The sequence below is a fragment of the Gymnogyps californianus genome, chromosome 9 (assembly GCF_018139145.2).
Source record: "Gymnogyps californianus isolate 813 chromosome 9, ASM1813914v2, whole genome shotgun sequence".
Lineage (NCBI taxonomy): Eukaryota > Metazoa > Chordata > Aves > Accipitriformes > Cathartidae > Gymnogyps > Gymnogyps californianus.
The window spans coordinates 10,411,506-10,433,983 of NC_059479.1; the positions used below are offsets into that span (position 1 = coordinate 10,411,506).

A 22,478-nucleotide genomic window follows, 5' to 3' on the forward strand; every position below is an offset into this window, starting at 1 on the left:
ACGCCTATGAACAGTCTCTGCAATAGAAATAACTTGGGTTTTTAAATTTGCTTTCATAAGCTTGGCCCCTAACTAATCACTTTACATACATATACAAATGCCAGTTGAAATACCTCTTTTTAAATGTTTCCATGTTATAGATGTGGCTTTTTGGAACTGCACATGTCTGTGTTCTCTTTCCTGACTGAAAACATACTTGAGTTTTGAGCCAATCCAAAGCAAAATTTACTTCTTTTGCACTTCTACTTTTCTCTTTCCAAGAGTTTTCCTTTCACTCCTGTTTAGCTGGATCCAAAGCAGAACGATTTTTTTTTTTCCTCAAAGGAAAAAAAAAAAACCCAAACCCCAGGCATTTCGACCACATGCTCAGCACAAAGCATCCTCCCTTACCAGGAATGCTGCACTGGTTGGCACTGCTGATTTTTTAACCCAAAAACCACCAAGATGTTGGGCACTACCCTGCATGGTTGAGGAATACACCCAGGCCTGCTAGGTCCAGCCTGCCTCCAGAGCAGCGCTGAGGGACACCACTTCTTCATGTAACCCTCAGGGGCTATTGAACCGCTCTAGCTGCTGGGCCAGAGCTGTGGCGGGTGAGAAATACGAACACTGACTCCTAAATACTCTTTGAGACTCCTCAGCACATACCAGCAGTCAGCAACATAAGTAAATCAATTCACCCAAAGAGAGCAACAGAAACTGGATGTACCAGGAGGATGTCAGACATCCACATACAGAGAGGAATCCCAGCTCTGCCAGGGGCCGGGAGAGCAAACCTTGCCTTCAGAACTGGGGGATTTTCTTACCTTGGAGAAAGGACCAAAACTGGATCCCCAGCCCTTGAAAAATTGTCTTCTGTTGCTCTTCTGGGAGGCTTTGATAGTGCAACATCACGAAAACGGCTCCTAGAAGTGCATAAGACAAGTCCAGAGCAGAAGCAGCCTCAAAGGAGCCCTGTGTGCAGCAGCAGGGGCTTCCTGCGATGGCTGGTATTAGCCTTCAGCATCTCCTTTGCCAAAACTTCCCTGGATTCTTTCTGAAGCTGGTTTGGCCAGCCTGCTTCCCCACCACCTCTTGGAGCCCTCTCACTTGTTACTTGAGTAACTTCTCTCTCCTTCCCAGAGCCTGACCCTTCCCAGGTATGAACTGCTGCCCACTGTGGCAGCTCCAATGGATGGTGCACTGGGGGATGAGCACCACAGATTTGCAGCTCAGCCTCCCTCCCACTCCCAGCCTCTCCATACATCAGGGCCAGCAACAGAACTGTTTTCTGCTGGTTCGGGGCTAGACCATGACCCTAGAGCAGCTGAAGGCAAGGAAAGGGGTCCTCTTCACCAGCTTCTGTTACAGGCTCTAGTCCCACAGTCCTTTTTTATAAATTCCACCTCAATTACTTTCTGTATTTTCTGAGCCCTCTCCAAAACAGGGCTATTGCACTAGATCCTAACTTCTATAAGAAAAGGCTTCCTGGAGGTTGAATCCTTCCAGTTCAATCTCCCAAAGGCTTCGGATCATAGAAGAGTTGGTGGTACTTCCCTTCCCACCAACTCCCCCCCAGCTCCATACAAAAGGCTAAAATCTCATTTTCCAGCTCCAAAACCATTAAAAACAGAAAATCACATTTTATTTGCCATGAAGTGTTGATTTGTCACAAAAATCACCAGTATAAAACATACACCAAGGTATGCAGCTTGGGCAACAAGCCACTATCCACACTCCTTCATGTCCAGAAAGAGTGACAAAGCCCTGAGAGGAAGTGACAGCTAGAAACCCTGCTGCGTTGTTCCCAAGGAACCACTATCACAGTAAGAGAGACGTTCCTTAGCACACAAGATGTATTCGTTCAATCCATAGGTCTTTTTTCCTTTATCAGGAATTCACTTGTATTATGAGTGAAGTCAGGTTCTCTTAACCTAACCCCCTCCTGCCTAGGTAGGAGTGCAAGTCTGTGTTCCCAAATGCATTACAAACTTCCTAACTTTTCAATAATCTCATGATTTCAGCCAATTTTGGAGTAATAGCACTACAAGGCAGTTCTAACCTTCACTCAGGGTAAAGCTTGCTTCTTTAGGCTCTACCGCAACACTGACAACACTGTTTGAATCTTTAAAAAGCACTTTGGGTCTCCTTTGGAAGGGAAAACCCAAGCCTGAGTGAAAGAGGCAGAGAACAAATTGATAGGTAAAACCTTGGTGAGTGTAGGAGCGCAGATGCACCAGAAATCAATGGTTACTATTTCATTCTGCCAAGCCTAATGAGAAAATATGGAAACATGGGATTTTTGAATTATAGACAGATGAATGCTGAGCGTGGGGCACGACACAGATGAAGGCTCTTTGGGGATCCCAAGGGGAATAACGAGAAACAGAAAGAAGCCTGCTTTTCGCCATGTTAAGGCCTTATTTCCTGGGATGGCAATTTTTTGCCACTCAACATTTAGATGCACAGACAAAACACACACACTGTAATCAACATCAAATCCTGAGCAGCCTCATAGCACTGAGCAAGGCTTAGACAGAGAGAAATTATTCCTGTTCCCTGAGCTACAGTGCCAGGCAGCAGCACACCCATTCACCTCTCTGCTGACTGCACACCACAGCGGACGGCAAAGCACAGCAGAAGGTAGTAACTGCCTGTAGCACATCGGCGCATGCAAGCACAGCACCCTTTGGCTCAAATTTCCTGTAGCTGGGGAGCACCAGAATGTGTCTTTGTTCTCTTCCACGCCCGTATCTGCAGTCCAGCTGGATACCGGTTGGATGGGGTTAAGTATGCCCAGTCCGTCAGCCTGGGGAGCCCACAATGCATTTTCCTGCTCTCTCAACCTAAATCTCTGGGGAGATCTCAGTGTCTAATTTACCTGTTCCTCCCCAAACATACAGCACTAAAAATAAATAATATGGATCGCTTTCATGTGAGGGCTGGGCTTTGAAGGGCAGAGGGTTGATTTGTTTTTTGTTCTTGTTGTTTTGCATTGTCACTTTCTCATTGTTAAAGAAGAAAACCACACATATGTTAAAAACTTGTCATCCAAATGGCCATCTCATTGTTGAGTGTATACAAAGCCAGACACAGTAGGAATCTCGTGTTCCTTTTCCTTTTTGGGATCTACAACATGGCTGTATCTTTCTCCTCGGTTACATTGCAGGTAGGGACCCCAGTTTGCAGCGGGCCTGCAGCAGCTTACAATGCGCTGGAAAGCAAAAAACAAGAGGCATTTAATGTGTTACCTTAGTCTGGGCTATTGTTAAAGTTCAGTAAAGCTTTAACTCTAGATATGCCCTGCAACTTAACAAATGGCAAACAAATCCCCAAATTTTTTTTAAAATCATTCCAAATGTCTTTGGGTTCAGTGGATTCTGGACACTGAAGTCAAACAAGCAGGAAAAGCTGTGACCAACAGGACTCTTCGGCAAAGCCTGGCAAAGAAGAGCATACCTCAGATCTTGCACTTGCTCGTTTCTGTAAGGAATGGGAGGCAAAACTCCAGAAAATGATATAGGGATAGAAAGTGATCGTAATTCTTCAGAGAATTTAAAGCAGCTGGAATAACAACAGAAACCATGAAAATCACCATTGAATGTGTGGGTGCATTCCCAGAGAATTAGACTTTATCTTCGTATCCGAACACAGTAGGGTAAATTTGCCTCTGATGCAACTACCAGAGATGTGTTTTGGTGTAAAAATTCAATTAACGAACACCTCAAGGTACTGAATATGTGCTGGAGAAGAAAGCACAGGCATTCCTGATAGTGCCAAGGAAAGCAAGATTTGAGGCTATGACAGCCTTTTTGTACCCTTACCTGACAGATGTTTCCTTCAGCTTTAACTATTTTTACAATAGCGACGATGGGAATCCAGATGACACAGAAGATGATCATGCACCAGCCAACAGCGGTTCCCCAGGCTGGATATAACACTGAGCCGTAAGTGGGAGGTGAAAATGTGACCAAAGACCAGACCAAAATTGCCTATTAAAAATGGCAAAAAGATTAAGAGAGAAAAGCAGATTTCCAGCTAACTTGAACTTGCAGCGTATTTCCAAGTTGGTTAAAAAAAGGGCTATCTAAAAATTCTGCACAGTTCCTTCTTGCTTTCTGAGTGCAAGAACAGTTGTGCAGGATTTGGTGTTCAGTCATGGCCAAGCAGTAAGACTGAAGGACAGGACTGAAAGAGGACACTGATATGCGCCCTAACACTTTAAGTACATCTGTGTTTCAACAGAACTTGATCTCTGGTTTCTGTTGAAATCTCATGTTGGAGAATATATATGTTGCTGGATGAGCCCAGTACCTTTCTCTGTATGTTTTATATGTTCCCATGTTCCGCTATTTACAGGAATATGGGAAAGAATCTAAGATTAAACGTTGGCAAATACTGCTGCGGAAATAAGATATTTTTAAACAGCATTTTCTAAACTGTAGTCTAGACAGATTAAAGGTAATGTGCTGGCTAGAGTGACTCGCCACTGGCTCCTGGATTTGGGATGTTAATGAATTCTCTCATAACAACATAAATCAACCATCACCACTCACAATTAGAAGTACAGCAGTAACGAAAAACTGAGACACACATAACAGGACATAAAAAAGTCTCAGACAGGGGAACAGCTGGACATCCAAAGAGCAAACCCAAGCCAGGAATCCGTCCCGAGAATGGGATTTCCCTCAAAGGGGAAAAATCTAGGTTTTTCAAAACATTTTCTCACAGTGTGACATGAAGATAATCCAGCTGCTAAGATGGACAATCTGGTTGCTCTGTGTTACTCCTCTAAGCGTAGACAAAGCTCACTACCAACTGATCTGAAGGTCCAGCCTCTCCTGGAGAGGACCCAAGGAGGAGCGGTATGTATCGGAAAGTAGAGATAGCACATAGTTTGCTTCACTGACACAGCCATACCTGTCTTCATACATAGGGCCTGGGCATTCAGCCCTGAATCTTCACGTGGAAACCTCTTCAACATCAAATTAATAAGTTCTGTCACACTAACACAATCCAGTCATCTACACTCACCATTAACAGCACAGGAGTAACGAAAAACCAGCACATTCTCCACCACAGCCAGAATAAACAGCTCTTCTTTCCAATCATCATTTCAATGTCTTCAATGAACCTGTTTCCTCCTGTTGAAAGACAATCATAGGGTGCATTGTAAAGCAGGTGCTGCCCTTGCAGGTGTGGTTACTCAAAAGGGACAGAAGAAAGGCAGTGGTCAAGGTCAGTTTCTCCAGTTCTGTGGTAACCATTAAAGCTTTTCAGCCAGTTAAGTTATAAATGCCTTATTGCAGTAATTAATGTTTAATATACACTGTGCCTGGGATTGCACAGTCAAATCATGCATTTTCAATGCAAATAATTTACCGTAAATGTAGACGATGCCTATTATCTCCAGGACAGCTGCAATAAGGATTCCCCATCCAGCACAAAAGTGATCTATTAGGTTAACCCAGTATATTCCTGCCTGTAGAACAAACAATAAAGAGGTAAAAATGTACCCAGTCCCAGTAATGTCTTTATGCAAATAAAATAAGTTGTGTTGTTCAAGCCAGTTTAACTAATCACCAGTCTGAGTTTTTTAAAATCCCATTTCTCTAGGTTAAGTACATATTTGTGAACATTGTTTTGTTTAAATATCTCTACGTGAAGTTGAAAAGCACATCTGACAAAATACTCTAGATCTGTATATTAATAACAAGATACATGTATATGCAGAGTATATATAAACAGCTGAGAGCAAGATTTAAGTTTGGAACTTACGGTATTAAAGCTGATGCTGAAGTTTTAACACTGAGCTACAGCAACAGCTATACCAGTTATCGGTTCTGGTAGGCTTGTATACTCCTACACACACAAGTTTTCCACGTAGGTTAAACACGGCTTTAAACATCAGCATGCAACAGCAGGATCACCAAGCAGGAAACAAGCTTTAAGCCATTTCACACTCTTGCATACTAAGTTCTCCGCAAGCTTCCCTGCCATCATGTTTCATAACTTATGTGCTTTGCTTGACCATACAACTGTCTATTCACCACAATTATCTTCGTCACATTCCCAGTCTAATTGCATTTATAAATCTGCATTTCTAGATGGAGTAATTGCAATGAACCTTTATAACCTTAAAAGCACTTGCCTCAAGAAAGTTTACACTTAAAATTCCTTTTAGGTATGTATATATGTATGTGTATATATATACACATATATACACACACAGGAGAAGTAACCATACAATCTACAGATGCTAGTGAGCTAATAGGGTTTTGTGACATGAATAGGCCATTTCTCAAATCCTGTCCTGTTTGGTAGCCAGTTCTGAACAAAAAGATCCCATCGGCATCTATTAGCCGTACCCGCAGCACTACAGACACACTGTATGCGTATGCTTGAGATTACACAAATAATCTCCTGAACCAAGGAGCAATAACTCGGGTTGATGGTTCACAGGCTCTGTACGGGCCTTCTATTTAAAAGCAGATCTCAGTTCAATAATCACAGAAAACCTTAGGTTCTTCAAGCTTCCCTCTGGGAATTTCTTATTTGCATGTCCAGGCACACTGGCAGAATTCAAGATTCTCTCAGATTGATCCATGCAAACAGGAACAGTTGGAAAGGATATTTTGACTTGAGTTTATCACTTGCAGCATAACTAAACCCACAGCCAAAAAAGAATTTAATGTCTTACCTGAGTAACACAGATAAGACCAAGAAAGAAGAGCAATATGCACACACCCAGGGTTACAGGGATTCTTAACTTTTTCATCACTTTGGGATATATATCTTGTATGGTGGTTGTAAGTGTTTCTGCAAAGGAAGAAGTGTGGGTTTTGAGCAGCACAATTAAGAAAGGCAACGTTCATTTGAAAAGCCATGGGTTACTTAAAACCCCACTCACCTACGGTGGCAAACTGAGAGTCAAGGCCCAAGAGCAGGAGCATGAAGAAAAACAAGAAGGACCACAGAGGAGAAACGGGTAACCTGGAGAGAGCCTCTGGGTAGGCTACAAACGCCAGATCGAATCCTGGAAAGTAGTGGAAGGAAGGAGGTTATTGTCATGCCTTGGTCAAAGCAAGTCCCAATACTGACAGCGCAACGATCAGCCTACCTGAGTCCACGACCTCTGAGACAGGTCTCTCGGAAACAAATGCCATATGTCCCAAGATGGAGAATATCGCAAACCCAGCAAATACGCTGGTGGCGCAGTTGGTTACACAAACGAAAATAGCATCCGAGTAGCAGTTGTTGTGGAACTTATTGTACGAAGACAAAGCTACAAGCCCGCCCCATGCCACAGACAGGGAGTAGAATATCTGGGTGGCTGCATCTTTCCAAACCTACCAGAAATAAGAACATGGGAATTACTGTATTACTTACAGTACGTATCATAAACATTTAAGTCTGACCTCTGTGGAACCTCCAGGGTTTTTCTACATTTAGCCTGAATATTTAATTCTATTTCATGTATGTTTTAGGGTAAGTGGGATATAGCACGCTGGTGACCTTGCCATCTCAAGCAAAAACCAGTATCTTCTATGATCTCCAAAGGTCACATCCCGAGTATGTTACCAAATACTTAAATCTTATTGGGCTAACCCTGAGGAAGAGATTCAATTCATTCACACATGTGGGTTGTCGAGATATGAATCTTGTCACAGTGCCAACGAATAAGGAGAACCAGGACCAGGTTGCACAAGTGAGAACTTCCATGTGCTCTCCCACTTGTGCTCCTCACACCGCGACCCAGACAAACCACTTCTGCCTCTGCTGCAGCCCCTCAGTTAGCACCAAATGCTCACATAAAATACCACACATAAATATCGCACTTAATGTCTGCTTTTGGTAAAGCAGAACTAATGTTGGCATAAGCCAGAACAAAAAAAATCCAGGCTCCTTTTGCACAAGCTGCCCTTCCCGGTCCACCTAATTTCCCAAGCTAATTTCCTGGGCAAGGCACAGCCTGAATTTCAAACTCAGTGGTCCCTTCAACCTTCTGGTAAAGTCCCTTGAAATTACCAGTAACCAAAGCAAGTGGGACTCATGCAATGAGGCCTTGCTAGGATGAAACTCCAGCATGACCCCCGAGAGCTGCTCAGAGGCAATACCACAGTTGTCGTCACTGGTGTGGCAGGGAAGGGGCAGAGGGTGGCTATTTTTTAGGTTGAGAGTAGCCAGAATAGGGGCTTGGACTTCTGATAAAGCTGGGGGTTGCTGAAAAAACAGAACCCAGCTGCAGATACAAAATGCAGGGCAGGACATGAAGAAGCTCCTGACTGGAAAAAAAGAAGTTGCTCTGTAAGTGACAAGGCCATAGAACCACAGAAGCGTGTCACGCTTCCAGGGCTGACACTACCTCTCACCTCTGCCTCCATCAGCTTGGTGATGTTGGACTGTCTCCCAATGTAATATTCGATGCCATCCAGAGCACCTTCTAGGGTGGCACCTCGCACCAGCAAGATGAGCAGGATGACGTATGGGAAGAGTGCGGTAAAGTAGACGACCTGCAGAAAAAAGGGCAGGACACACATTAGAAGCGAGGGAATGCACAGACCTCCGCGCAGGAGGAACGGCCAGGTTTGAGGCTAAGGTCTGCTGGTACAAATGAAAAACAGGCGACCAGGGAAGTGAACACACACCAAGCACTAAACCATCTGGCTTATCCGGTTCTGGAGCTGCATTCCAACAGAAGCAGAAGGCCCAAGCCACATATCCACTTTTCAGATAGCACTTGACCAGATTCAGAAATGTGTTTTCTGACATGATTTACTGCTGTAGCAAGGCCTGGACTCAACTACCTGAGAGAACTCTTGCTAGGCAATGCTTCTAGCAAATGTGAACTGAAAGCCAGTCAAAATTAGGTGACCAGGATGGAATTATCTCCTGCTGAGACTACATTAAAAAAAAACCCAAACCCAAACCCAAACAAAACAAAAAAAAGCCATGCTGGAAGCTTTCTTTACTGGGAACAAGGACTTTTAGGTTCTCTTGGACATAGATCTTTTTTGTTGTTTGTCTACACAATTTCTAGCAAAATGGGATCCAGGCCAGAAGCAGGGCTAAGCAGTGCTATTATCATGCAGGCTATGTTCAACAATACTCTTGTTTCTCGAGTCTTAGTTTCAGTGTTACGCAGACAGATAATTGACCCGGTACTGCTGGTTACACCAAGTATTGCTTGGGATGGCATTGCACCATCATATGGTGAGTCTGCCATTTCTGAAGACCTCTTTCATATTTGCCCGGAATAGTCAATTCTCTCCGCTCTTCATCTTTGCCTTGTTCCTGCCCAGCTAGATTCTTCCGAGTCTTACCTTACTCCTCAAAGAGGCTTACCTTCGCGCCAGAAGAGAAGTGACAACAGGAAAGGCCAATTGCCAGGAACCCAAAGAATGTGAGTTTAAGAGGACCCACGTGGCAGAACAAGTGCAGCTGGGAAAGCACAGATACTCCACCCTGAAGTGCCAAGACGGAGGGCCGAAAGCTCCAAATAGAAAGGAGAGTAGGAGGAGACATCAGACTGAGAAAAGGAAGACAGGCAGCGAGGAACCATGGAAAGGCACAATGGCAGAAGGAATTGAAAGGAAAAAAAACAAAACACCAAAATCAGTGCAGAAAGGGTGAGAGAAAGAATGAAGGCAACAGAGACTGAAGAAGTGAGCGACGGAGATGCAACATGGAGGTAAGAAAGGAGTATGGGGAGAAAGGAACTAAACCAGGAAAAGGGCCTCAGGCAAGGAATAATGAAATTCAGCCTGCCTGAAGTCTGGAGAGGAGCCAACCTAGCCCAAGGAAAACTCCAGGCAGCCGTGCTCCAGCACGTGGAAATGGGAGCTCAGCAGAGCCAGAGTCTGAAAACAAGCACCTATGGCCCTAGTCCCTAAAAGCAGCTTGAAATCTTGAGTACAAACAACATTTCACAATCTGGCAGGAACCTGCACATGCACATCTGTTTGCTGGACTTGACCTGTATTGTCCAAACATCTCAACTAGTCCGGAGGTGCAAATAATCACCGGGTGTTCCCAGGGTGTGTGCACGCGTGTGCAGTCACATGCACGTGTCTGTCATAACAGGCCGGGTGACTGCCAAAACTCAGCTGGAATCACCTGCATGACAGCAAGATCCCCAAATACATGGCAGCCCTGATGGAGCTAAGAGATCCATATGTTAAGTAATTGCTGTGTAATCAGCACCTTACTCATCTTTTATGTAACAGTTATGAAGCCAAGGAGCAGAAAGAAAGTCTAATGCTGAGTCCAGCAGAGGGTAGCAGGTTAGGACTGTATCCTGCCTTGTGCTAACCTTCCCCAAGTCCAACAGACATTGGAAGGGCAAGATCAGGCCAAAAGTGTACTACTTGCTCTTCCTAACTTACCTTTCCAGAAGATTTTATTCCTTTAAACAACACAGCTCCAACAATTATCCAGGACAGAAGGAGGCAGAGAGCCAGGTACCACACGATGTTACCAGTCTCGTTCAACCCACTCGAGCGCTGAAGAGCCACTTTACTGAAACCACAAAATGCTGCAATGAGAAAAGGGCAACAGCAGCACGCACTTCTCCATTTCAGCCACTTCTCGAAGGAAAGTGAGCTGGTTTCTGCAGATATTACAAGACCCTGCAGCAACTTCCATGAGCATGCAGTTAGAACTGCATGATTGGCATTGAAAAACTGAATACGTAACTGCATTTCTCCCCTCTTTTTAAAGTCTACCAGCCCTCAGCTCTCCGTACATCTCCCATCAGGCCTACCTCAGCTCTTTCGTGTTAACCATGAAATTCTGATGGCAAGAGAAGAGCCCATAAGAAGAATCAGTTCCCAGGAACCCAGGGAACACGAGGCAAATTGAAACCACGTGGCTAAAGAAATGGCAGTTTCACAACAGGCCCGGATTCAGAATAAGGTGAATGTATTTTGCACAGTAACTCCTGAAAAAAAGTATATGCTATACATAAAGATGCTACGTAGTCCCTACTAGGACTCCAGAGAAGAGGACTTCTTTAAGCTGGAGTATTTCTCAGTTTGCTACAGGCTGATTCATTTGCTTCTCTATAATTTTTGGCTTAATTTTGGGTTTTTTTTAAGGGCCCAGACTCATCAATTAAAATTTAAGTCCCCTCTGCACAGATTTGCATGCCCACCCCCCTTGACTAGATTGTTTCTGGACAGCAAAATAAGACAAAAATGGAAGATACGTTCAAAACCACAATGCATAATAAATGCATTTCTAGCAATTTCTTTAAAATATTTACTTACTTCCAGTATTGCTCACTGGGAAATTGCACTGGTTTGAAGTTTATGGTGCCATTCATACACGTGAGGTTGCTGCTTGTGATGAACGAGTAGTTTGCATGAATGATTTCTCCATCTAAGGTTGCATTGCAGTCACTCACTGAAAGCAAGCAAGCAAGAAAAAGGGGTTGTTAACAGTGATGACTATTATAAAAATCAGACTATTACAGCAAATATGTTTTCTAAACAGCTACAGCTTCAGTTTGCCTACAAACAATAACTAGAAACAAACCTGAACTATCACTTGCAGCTGTGAATTTGTTACTTTGACTGTAAATCAAAACACCAAGAAGCTGGCGTGCTCAGCTCCGCCTTTCACTTATTGTCAAGAATACTTCCAAAAAATCAGAACTGAGGATAGTTAAGATTGTAGCCTTGGTTACTCCATGAAAACCTTTGTCCCAAACCAAGGTTACACACAGATCATCCTCTAGCAACTTCATCTTATTATGGCAGAGGGCTTACTAGAGCTCTTCAAACATTTTCCTTAGGCGGGGTCGGGGGGATGGGCACTGTTTGGGGGTTTTTTGGGTTGGGATTTTTTTTGCCAGAACATACAGTAAAGAACACTATATCAGCATTTACTGCAAAAGTCTTGTTGAAGCCCATTTCAGGACAGCTTCTTCAGTTCAGTTTTGTATTCCTCCAGCACTTACAAATTTTGAGCTGAAACGTTTTTGTTTAGCCCATAAGCAACCGTCAACTTTTTGTTAAATAAAGCATCTCAACTTCATTTTATGAAACCTATGAATCTTAGAAGAGATTTTCATATATATGGTTAAGAGAGTTACAATTACATTAACACTTGGCAACACATTTCCAGCTACTAATTACGTCACCAACTTCACCTTTGCCTTCAACTGGTCTGATATGGAAACCGGTGAGATAACAAGTGTTTGGCCGTACATGTGCTGCCAAACATCAAGAACAATAGCGTGGAGATACGTTCTAAAAAGTTATAAAGTGTGAAACCAGTGCCTCACTGGTGCTCAGGATTACCATAGCCATAGAGGAGGCAAAGGGCAATGAAAGAACCTCTGATAAAAGCTACAGCAATACTCTTGCTTCATGTAAGGAAGGTACATGCTTTGCCATGAAGCCTGATGAAATGGGACTTGGTGGCGGGGAAGCAGACAAGCATCACTCCTGTGTGTTCAGAGACAAAACTCCAGGAAGGATTTTTCAAGCCACAGGTAGCTGTCTTGCTCCAGTAATTTCTCCCAGAAAACAGTACAAAGTACAATTATCCAAAACAGTAATATTAAGCCCTATCTGTTAAGTACAGTACCTAATCGTGTTTTGCTGCAGAACTCATCTGCCCAGGAAAAGCACTCTGACCATGGCAGCACTTTTTGAAATGAGGCAAACAAGTAGTAGAGCGCGTAAGCAATGATAACGTTGTAGTAGATCGCCACAAATGTTGAGATGATGACCATCGTGATGCCCACTCCTAGGAAAGAGAAAGACACAATGTCTTAACTACCCCAAACTTGGGTTGGGGGAAAAAAAAAAAAAAAAAAAAAAAAAAAAGAGAATGGCCTTCACTTGACTTTTAAAAGGCTACTTAGGAAGAAGCTGAGGTTGTTTTTTGTTTGTTTTTTAAATAATTTTTAACAGCAACCAAACAGGGAAAGGGTAAAGCCATGAAATGAGGGTTATGATCCAAACTGACCATCTCAAATGTGGTTTTGACGCAGAGTTTGAATCAGACCCTCAGAAAAATTGGACTAGTTGCTAAATCCAAGTCTAAAGGAGATATTCAATATTTTGCTCTCTTCCAGTTCAGCAGGAAGCTTTGATTGCTTAGTAAAATAAAAGAAACTACACTAGGACTGACCAAGCCATTTTAAAGATCCCACTGTAATGTATGGTTTTGCCAATAAATGAGAAGCAACACAGAACAGTAAATCTGTGCCAATAATACTGTTCTCCTCCTTTGTTAAAATTAACTTTGTTCTGCGAGTTTGGGAAAGTCTGCCAAACTGTCCCAACCGTCTTAGAGACTATATTTAAGTTTATACCTTCACAGACACATAAAAGATTTGCTCTGTCTATAAAATTTTGCTTTAAAGTTAAATACACTGCTCTCGTGAAAGGTTGCTTGTGCTGCAGAATGGAGACTGGCAAAGAGTTCAGGCAACAGGCCAGACTGTAATGCCTTTTGTTTCTGTAGAAGGTGGCAAGTAAAATTCTTACTGCATCAGAAAGAAACTTCCTTGTTCCTACATTAATTCCTCTGGTAGATAAAGAGGACAAACAAGACCAATTACATAGTCCTTTACACCCATTGGTACCGGACCTGGACGGATAGGAGCGAGTAAAGCAAATGGTTAGTTGCTTCCAAACACATAATCTCCCTATCAAATTCAAACCCTCACAGAGATAGGCAAACTACCACTACAGAGTGCAACTATTTCTCTTATCACAAGAGACACCTAACCTTACAAAGCCAGGGTCTAGCCTATTTTATCACACCAGCAGATGACTCCCAAGGCAGTGAGTTGAATGAATAGGTGCACAGCACTGCATAAAGCAATCAGACCCATGAGCCTGTGCCAATGCTGCCAGCCAAATACAGAATTAGCCCATCCAACATGGAACTGCCTTGCAAGCTATGTAGGATGTAAAGTATAAAGAAACAGCGATAAAGTTAACTTCTAAAAATGATTTTCAGTCTGTTGCACACAGTGCCAGGTGTTTAACTGAGATTTTTCCCCTCACACAGCAAACAGGGCTATTTCCTTCTGCCTGCACAGCTGCAGTTAGGGTGGTGTGCTGTGTAACACCAGGAGAATCATTGATAAAACCTCCCATAAGTGACAACCTTTTTGGGGAAATCTTTAATCCACATCTGTTTATTAACTGAATAATAAGGAAGATCTACCTGGGAACATAATACTGACCTTGTAACATCGGGAATATTCTCTGCACAGAAACTGGCTTCTCAGAATTAGTAACTTTGTGAAGAAATCATTAATTCATATCTATTTATTACTAGAATAAAAAAGATCTAAGGAAACATAACAACACCAACCTTGAAACAATGGTAATATTCTCCAGACGGAAATTGGCCCTAGGCTGGCAAACTGCCCAAGGGAACATTCCATGAAAAATAAGGGCAAGCCAGCTAAGGCCAACATCAGGGTGTACGGGATTAGAAAAGCACCTGAAGGGAGAGAGGGAGGGGAAAAAAAAAACAAAAACCAAAAAACACAGACACACACACAGAGAAAACAATGAATCTTTCAGTATTCACCACAGTTCTATCACATTTTATACTCCCCTTTTTCCCCCACCTCAAATATCCCACTGTGGGGTTTTGTGCTTTTTGCAGAATAGAGAGGTTTGTTTCTAAATCCTGTTTTCTGTAAGACTAAATAGTACCTGCAATGAAGAGACACAGATCACCAGTAGAACTGGTGATTTACATGGGATGGCTTCTCTTATAGAATTAAAAGGATTTTAGAAAAACTATTGAAGACATACTGTTCTCATACAAGCAGGAACACTGCTCAGCTGTAGGCACCATCGGGTTTGTCTGCTTTCTAGTTTATCTTCCAGCTTTTAATTTAAAAAGGAACAGAACCATTCCTTCATGTACTTGGCTGTGATTTGCAACTGCCCTGTTAGAGTAGCTACTGGACGTCAAAGCATGAAAATTATTTTCTATGGTTGGCTGACTCCTGTGTCAAACAGCATCTCGGCGTGGCTCTTGTTTGAGGCCATTTTAAAGTGCACATTAACCTGGTATCAATGAGAGCCCTGTTCTGTGAAAGGGACTGGCACGTCTTTGCGTGTGCGCAGAAGACAGGGAAAGTGAGAGCACCGGTTTCCTAAACACAACCCGATATCCTCACAGAAATCTGTCCTCTTCACTCTCAGTGAACTTAAAGCAATTGAGGACCCAGTTCTGCAAGGAACTGCAAATACCCGCTGTAATTTAAGGAAGTAAATAGTCCCACAGAATTAACTGGATTACTCCTGTGTTTCGAAACAAGGATGTAACAGTTGTCCTTATCAATTGTGGGCAAGGGGCACAGAGCAGGATACAAGCAGCAGCACAAGTATGCTTTAAATGCAAAGCTTTCTGCTGTGGCAGATAAGAAAAAAATGCCTAGTAGAAGGGCTGATGTCACAACTTATTTTGTTTTCACAATTTTCTTCAACAAAACTGTAAGTAACGCAACCTGGCCAAGCTCACTCCAATAGAAGTTCTGTACTGAGAATGCCACCTTGTGTTGCACGTGCAGCTGTATGGGCTGTGCTGCATTTACAGTCCAGAATTCGACTTCAACAACTGTTAGGCAGAGCAAGTAAGTACATACAAGTAAGTCCTCTGCAGTTACTTGGTGTTTACGCTCTCTTTAATTACCAATGGTTGCCTGGCAAGTAGACAAAGCTCTGGAATAGCAGCCAGGGAAGCCAGCGCCTCCATTTGGCTTTACCACTAGTTCATTGTGTAAGCAGGTAGAGGCTCTCTGCCTCGCACTTCCCAAGTATCTGATGGGGATAATTATTGAGCTGGGATAATTATTCCAGCTTAGCTTGTTTGCCTGACAAAACAAAGGTACAGAGGGGATTCAATTGCTCTCTATAAACATATCAGGGAGGTAAGCACTGGGGAGGGAGAACAGCTATTTAGGTAAGTAGAGGATATTGGCACGTTGACAAAAAGACGCGTGTTGGTCATGAGTAAATCACAAGAGTTCTGGAATTCTCAGGTGGAAGTTTGCAATTAAAACTAAGTACTATTTGCCTCCTCAGCTGGGACCCATAGAGATGCCTCCTACTCTTCCCATTCCCATCAGCGGGCACTATCCCAGTTCCCAGGGTGATGCTCACATCCAGCTTTGACAAAACGCGCCCAACCTCAGGGCTGGCCCTTGGAGCTGGCCCTCCTCTCTCTTCGGGATAGCAAGGTGTGCCCACCCGACACTGCCATTCAAATACAGGTACCTCCGCCATTCTGGTAGGTGAGGTAGGGAAACCGCCAGACGTTGCCCAGGCCCACAGCGTAGCCCACCATGGAGAGCAGGTAGTCGCCTTTGTTTGACCAGTTGCCACGCTCCAAGTTCTCATCGCTGTCACTGGCATGGGCATCTTTTTCATCTGACAAACTGAAGTCCTTGGAAGAGAAGAGGGAAGGCTCAGGATTGCCCCATAGGCAAGCGGGGCAGTCATATCCTCATTTCTCCTTGGCATTGCTGGACAGGGCAGCTAGACAGGGTGGGCAGAGCCAGGTGGGCTGCCAGTCTAGCTGATCCCTGGCAGGACAGCACAGACCTGTGAGAGAGGGTCCCACCAGACAGCCCAAACAACCTTCATGGCCAGTTTTGCCCTGCTCCTACCTTAGCCCCCTGTGCTGTCAGCTCCTGGGGGCAGCACCTCCAGGGGACTCCCCTACTCTGCCCCTGCACATGCCCAGATGCCCCCATACCTGTTCAGGTGTCCACCCCAGCATGTACCTGTATGCCCACTTTAAAAACACCTGCCCAGGTGCTCATTCCAGCTCATCCCTCTTGACCTACCCCAGTGCCCCCATATTCCCGTACCTGTCTGGATCTCACCTGCCTGGATCGCACCTGCCCAGGTGCACCATACCTCACCTGCCCAGTGCGCCCATAGCTGCCCAGGTACCTGCACCCTACTTGCCTGAGTGGCCCTATGCCTACCTGGGCACCTCCATACCCTACCTGCTCAGATGTACCCACACCTGCCCAGGTGCCCCCTTACCCCACGTGCCCAGGTACCCCCAATACCCCACCTGCCCAGGTGCTTTCATACCTGCCCAGGTGTCCCCATACCCCACCTGTCCGGGTGCCCCCGGCCGGCCACCCCCCCGGCCGCCTCACCTTCTTCTTCCCGCAGGAGAGGAAGCCCGGCAGGCTGAGCATCCCCATAGCCGCCGCTGCCGGAGTCGCTCCGCTCTGCCCGCGCCGGCCGGCGCCCGGCCCTTTATCGGAGCCGCCTCCCGCCCGCCCCTCGCCGCCCTGCCGGGAACCGCGGGCCCCTGGGCTGCCCCGCAGCCCGGGCGGGCCGCCGGCGATGCGGCACCTTCCGCCCCCGGGGCACCCCCTCGCCGCCCGCCCCAGCCCCGTGCCCGCTTCCCCGCCGCACCCCCGCCCGCTGACCCTCCTCCAGCCCCGCGCCCACTTCCTTGGGAACACCCGCCTGCCTAACCCTGCCCGGCCTCCTGCCCACTTCCCCTCCTAAACACCCCCTGCCCTCCGCACGCCCTCCCCTCACCCCGACCCACTTCCCCTGCCACGCACCCGCCTGGGCTCGCTCCCTCAGCCCGGGCTCTTCAGCCCTCCTTGTACCCCTGCCTGCCCACCGCTTTGCCCCCCACCTTCCCCTTCTAACGTGCCCCCCACTCCTTGCCCTTCTTCCCGCTCTGCCAGTACCTACCCGCACACCCACCCTCTTGTCTTCTACCTACAGGGCTGCCAACTCCCCACCACACGCTGACCATCACACACTGAGCACCACACGCCTGCCTGAACAGCTGACCCCACTACCTCCCTACTCCTTCCCGCAGAGCCACTGTCCAGCTGCCTCACCTACATTCACTCGCCCAGAGACCCTGCTCATGGCTCCCTCTCCACCCATACCTGCCTCTCATTCCTTCTTAACCTGCTCCACGCTGGAGCCTAGGCTCAGGAGACGCACGAAAGCAAAGGGCACAAGGGGGTTAACAGTATGGAAGTTTCAGCTTCTAAACACACCTTCCACGTACACATGACAGGCACAGAAAGGGCAGGTCATAAAAGCAAAGCCATCACCAGAGGAGGAATTTAACGAGCAACAACTTAAAGAGCTTTTCTGAAGCACTCCACTGCTTCACCCACCAAAGTGACCTTCCCCAGGCATCCCCTAAGGACATGCAGGAGGACACTGGCCAAAGCACACTGTCGGTACAGGCACAAGGGGACACTGGTTGACTGGCTGCTTAACTGCTCTCCTCCATTTCTAACTGCTCTTTTCCATGGCTCTCAGATCCACACCATGACAAACACCCTTTCTGTCCTCAATTAGTGGGACTTTTTGTTGAGTAAAGTGCTACCCAGCATGGCTCGATCTAGCCACGACTAAGAGGAATACCAGGAGTGAGAAGTGTGTGGGACAGCATCTGAAAGATAGGCAGGTAAGATCAGATTGTATTTTATCACCCTGTGCAGCAGGTTCTCTAGAAGACTTCTATTTTAGAAACTGGAAGGATGCCAGAATACTCTATCTTTGGAACCAAAAGCAAGTACAAGTGTAGTGTCCTGGCAGGACACAGGCTTTGGGGAGAATAAATAAATAAAAATTTGAGAAAACACTCCTTCACAGGCTGCCTGGGAATTCTGGAATCAAGCGGGCAAGCCCCAATGCCAATCACAACCTTCAGGCTAGTTCTGTATGAAACAATACAAAACCCACCCACACCAAGGACACACTGAGAAGTCAGTCAATATTCTTCCCAAGCCTATCATCTGAACTGTACATAAACTAAATGAACCTTTTTGACAATCCTGATCCAAGTTACGAATTCGAAATACAATGAGAGGGCATGGTTTTGGGTTGGATTCTGGGTAACTTCAGTATCTGCGGGTCACTGTCTCCCCAGGGGGAAACAAAAATGTTCCTGTAAACAATGCTGGGCCTGACAAAAGCACCGAGTTCTCTTCCAAACTCATGATTCAGAACTGGTTATCAGCTTGTTTAGAAATGAAATGAGATGAAAAACAACCTGTTAGCCACAGCCTCTCCCTCCTTATTAGGATTAAGTGCATGTTGTAATGTTGCGGAGTCACTGACTGTGGCATTCTCTCTGTGTAACTCAAGATGACTAAAAGTAAAACTATACTGGAGGTACCACTCCTGGGATGCGTTCTGTTTCTGACCATGTGAAAGTTTCATTTCTAATGCCTTTTCTGTATTTAAAGACAAAAAATAAGAATCACAGCGCAGTCAAAATTCCAGGGGTAAGCAGTGGAGAGATGAGTATCGTTAAAGGAGAGAATTGTACCTGAAGCAGCGCTTTATTTTGCCGATGTGTTAGCTATGCAGCTGAATAGCACAGCAGTTTGATTTGCATTCACTAGAGGTTGAGTCCATCAGGTTGAGCCCTGAAGGCTGGTTCCTCACAGCAATCATAGCCACCCATCCGCCAAGCACCCTGCCAGCCAGTTACCGCTGGAATGTCTCAGAGATAACGACCAGCAAACCAAAGCCAGCTTGGCTCTGCCATAGATGACATATCCCATCTCCTGTCCGGCAGCGTAACTGAGGAATCTAAGTAACCTTTTTTCTTTGGAAAGCACCCCTGGATTACTATGAATTCCACTTACTGAACACTGTTAATCCAATGGGGAAAAAAAAAGAAAACCAAACCAACCATTAACGATAACCTTAACATGCTGACAACGCAGCAAACAATTCAGACATTTCCGAGGAGCAGTGAGATACCCATGTTTTCCATTCGGTTGCACCAGTGCTATTATCAGATGTCGGGTATTGCCCTTAGCTAACACAAACACAGCTATGGCAATGAAGTAGATGTGTTTGGTGTGCTTATTTAAGAATACGATGAGTAAATTCTGTTTCTTAATCTATATCTTCCGCGATAGCAGTGCTTACTGATATCGGCACCTGGCACACACATTCAAAACTGATTCAGCAGACAAAGCCAGGGCTCATTTACCTCTCCCACTCCCAATTGGCAGGAGCTAAAGACCAGAAAACCCACTCTGCAAACAGGAGCAATGGCTTTAGAATAGCACTAATGCTGGCATTAAAGCGGTAAAAGGAAATCACTGGTGTGTCTACAAGGCAGGCAGACCTCTCTAGGATAAAGTGATCCAGAAGAGGAGCAAGAGTGAATGCAAGAGATGCCTGCAGCCTTGCCATCTCTAACGGGCACAAATCCTGGAAAAACAGTCATGAATCTCAAAGCAAATTAAGTTTTCTCCCATCCAGAGAAGATGAAGCAGCACCGGCAGGTGCACATGGAAGTGTCCACCTACCAGACGTGCATCATGTAGTTCAAAGTGACATCTGCCCTAGCTGAGAGCCCAAAATAAGCAAAAGCCCAAGTGCAGGAATAATTATTGGTGTTCTGCAAGGCTAACAGTCAAACCCACCAGCAGCACACAAGGATGCTACATGAAAAGCTGATGTATTGGTCTGTAGGCAGCCAGGCCCAGCTCCATTTTATCCGTGGAGATCCCCGCCACAGGAATCAAACTACACACAGCTGCCATTCTGGTATGCCTGCGAGTGCAGCTACGTGACACTTGCCCCATGGTACCCAGTGCAGTGTTATGAACCTGCTCCACACCTCGGAACAACAAGGCATGTGCCAGTGTGCATTACATGGTCATGACAAGGATGCTGGTACCTTCCCACAAAGCCAAAGATGGCAGCGAGGGACATCATAGCTATATTTGCTGGCTGACAGAAACAGCTGCCTCACATTTTATTCCAGCATGAGCACAGCAGCTTCCCTACAGCTACAGGCAAACATCAGATAACCAAATGGCAGTAAACCAAGCAACCAGAAAGAAAAAACAAAAACAAACAAACAAAAAACCCCAAACAAACAAACCCAAACCAAACAAAACCACCACACCATGTTGGCCTTCAGGATCTGAGGAAGATGACCTAAACCATTTAACCATCCCTCAACAGCATGTAATTACTCTCATCCAGAACTCCACAGCCACATTGCACTCTTCTAAAGAGAGGATCAGAAAGTCAGAAGGGACTGCTATAAACTGACAGATGAAGCAAAGCAGAAAATTTAGGCTGTTGGCTCCTGCAGCAGCAGGAATTATCCTCTCCTCTACAGGGGAACAGAATCAAGCCCTACAGTTCACATTTAAATTAATGCTTTCTGCTTAAGAAAGCATCAGCCTTGATTTAAAGACCAAGTGATGATAATGAGTGAGCCAGTTTCCTTGGTGGTAAACTGAACTGCAGGTAATCTAGACCAAACCTTTACCACTAACTTTAAAAAAAAAACAAACAAAAACAAAAAAAACCCCAAACAAACAAACAAACAAAAAATCAATCATTGGTCAAGTAACCCATGAAAGCAAGGCAGCAGTCTCCATCTGGTGAGAAATGCATTATTTCACTGTGTGCCAGCTGTAAGCAAGGTGGAAGTGTACCTAGAAGGAAGGCATAGCAAAAAGTGCTGCTCAGAAGACAGGACGGAGAGGCGATGATGGTATTGTCAAGGACACAGGCAATGCAAATTACAGAGACAAAGGCAATCGTTTCTGAAGTAGCCGTCTGCAACTTCAGAGGGGTGCTTATGGAAGCAGACTGTCAGGGTTTATAGCAAAACACAAAGAGTGGAAAATAGTTACTTAAGAGGCCTCGTGCCAGTACTGGCTTGCCTGGTTCTAACGGCCCCGTCCAACAGTTTGCGCAACTCAGACAACTGAGATAGGAAGAAGATTCTGCTTCCAACCCTGCTGATCCCTTCAGGGTGAGGGGTGAGATTTTGCTCACGGGAAAAGGAGGTGATCTTTTATACATCCTTCTTCCTGGATCTATTTTCCTTCTTTATCAGGTTTGTGCCTTTTCTGCATAGCTGGGATGTTCATTGCTGCTGTTCAACAGGCCATCAGGAAGCACACATCTACTCCATTCGGATCTCAAGCCATGAGTTTTCACTAAAGGTTTAATGGAATGGAAATTCTAAGAAATTTTGATTCAGAAACTTAGAAAGGGGGCATTGAAAGTTTTCAGTAATGCCTGAAGAGTTTGGTTCACTAATGTAATACTAGATATTTTCCACCAAGGGTTTCACCAAAATTGACAGATTCCCATAAAATATTTTTATTTTGGAGGAGTGGCATTGTCTGAAGGGAAACTTCCACAATATTTGTAAAGGCACTTACACTCTATTATGCATTATGTAATCATATTAAAGACCTGTATTGGCCTAATCTCCACGATTGGTGCTTGATCAGATTTTTCCCCAACTTCAGCACTTTTGGATTCATCTATGTGGCCATCTCAGAGGTGAGAAGTGCAGCAAGGTCAACTCCTGCTGAGCTACTTGCCTCTATGGACAGTCTGCTATCATAACCCAAAAGAGGCAGCTGAAAGCTCACTCACTCATTTATCTCCTCACAACAGAACAGTTGCAAAAAGTGCTGTAAATGCAAAATGCGTGAGCCTTCTAAGTCATGCTCCTAGGGA

At 45.1% G+C, this 22,478-nt stretch overlaps 1 protein-coding gene across 1 annotated transcript; it reads right to left on the reverse strand.

Moving 5' to 3' along the window:
- Positions 1–1,620: 1,620 nt before the first annotated feature.
- SLC6A14 (solute carrier family 6 member 14) lies at positions 1,621–17,182 on the reverse strand. Its single transcript, XM_050902082.1, has 14 exons — positions 17,135–17,182; positions 16,239–16,407; positions 14,317–14,448; positions 12,571–12,732; positions 11,247–11,382; positions 10,365–10,497; positions 8,352–8,492; positions 7,100–7,328; positions 6,890–7,015; positions 6,680–6,798; positions 5,362–5,461; positions 5,014–5,123; positions 3,804–3,971; positions 1,621–3,193 (listed from the first exon to the last, which is right to left on the reverse strand). Exons 1-14 carry the CDS (start codon positions 17,180–17,182, stop codon positions 3,044–3,046), a joined length of 1,923 nt encoding a protein of 640 aa, XP_050758039.1. The 3' UTR covers positions 1,621–3,043.
- Between the last annotated feature and the right edge of the window lie 5,296 nt (positions 17,183–22,478).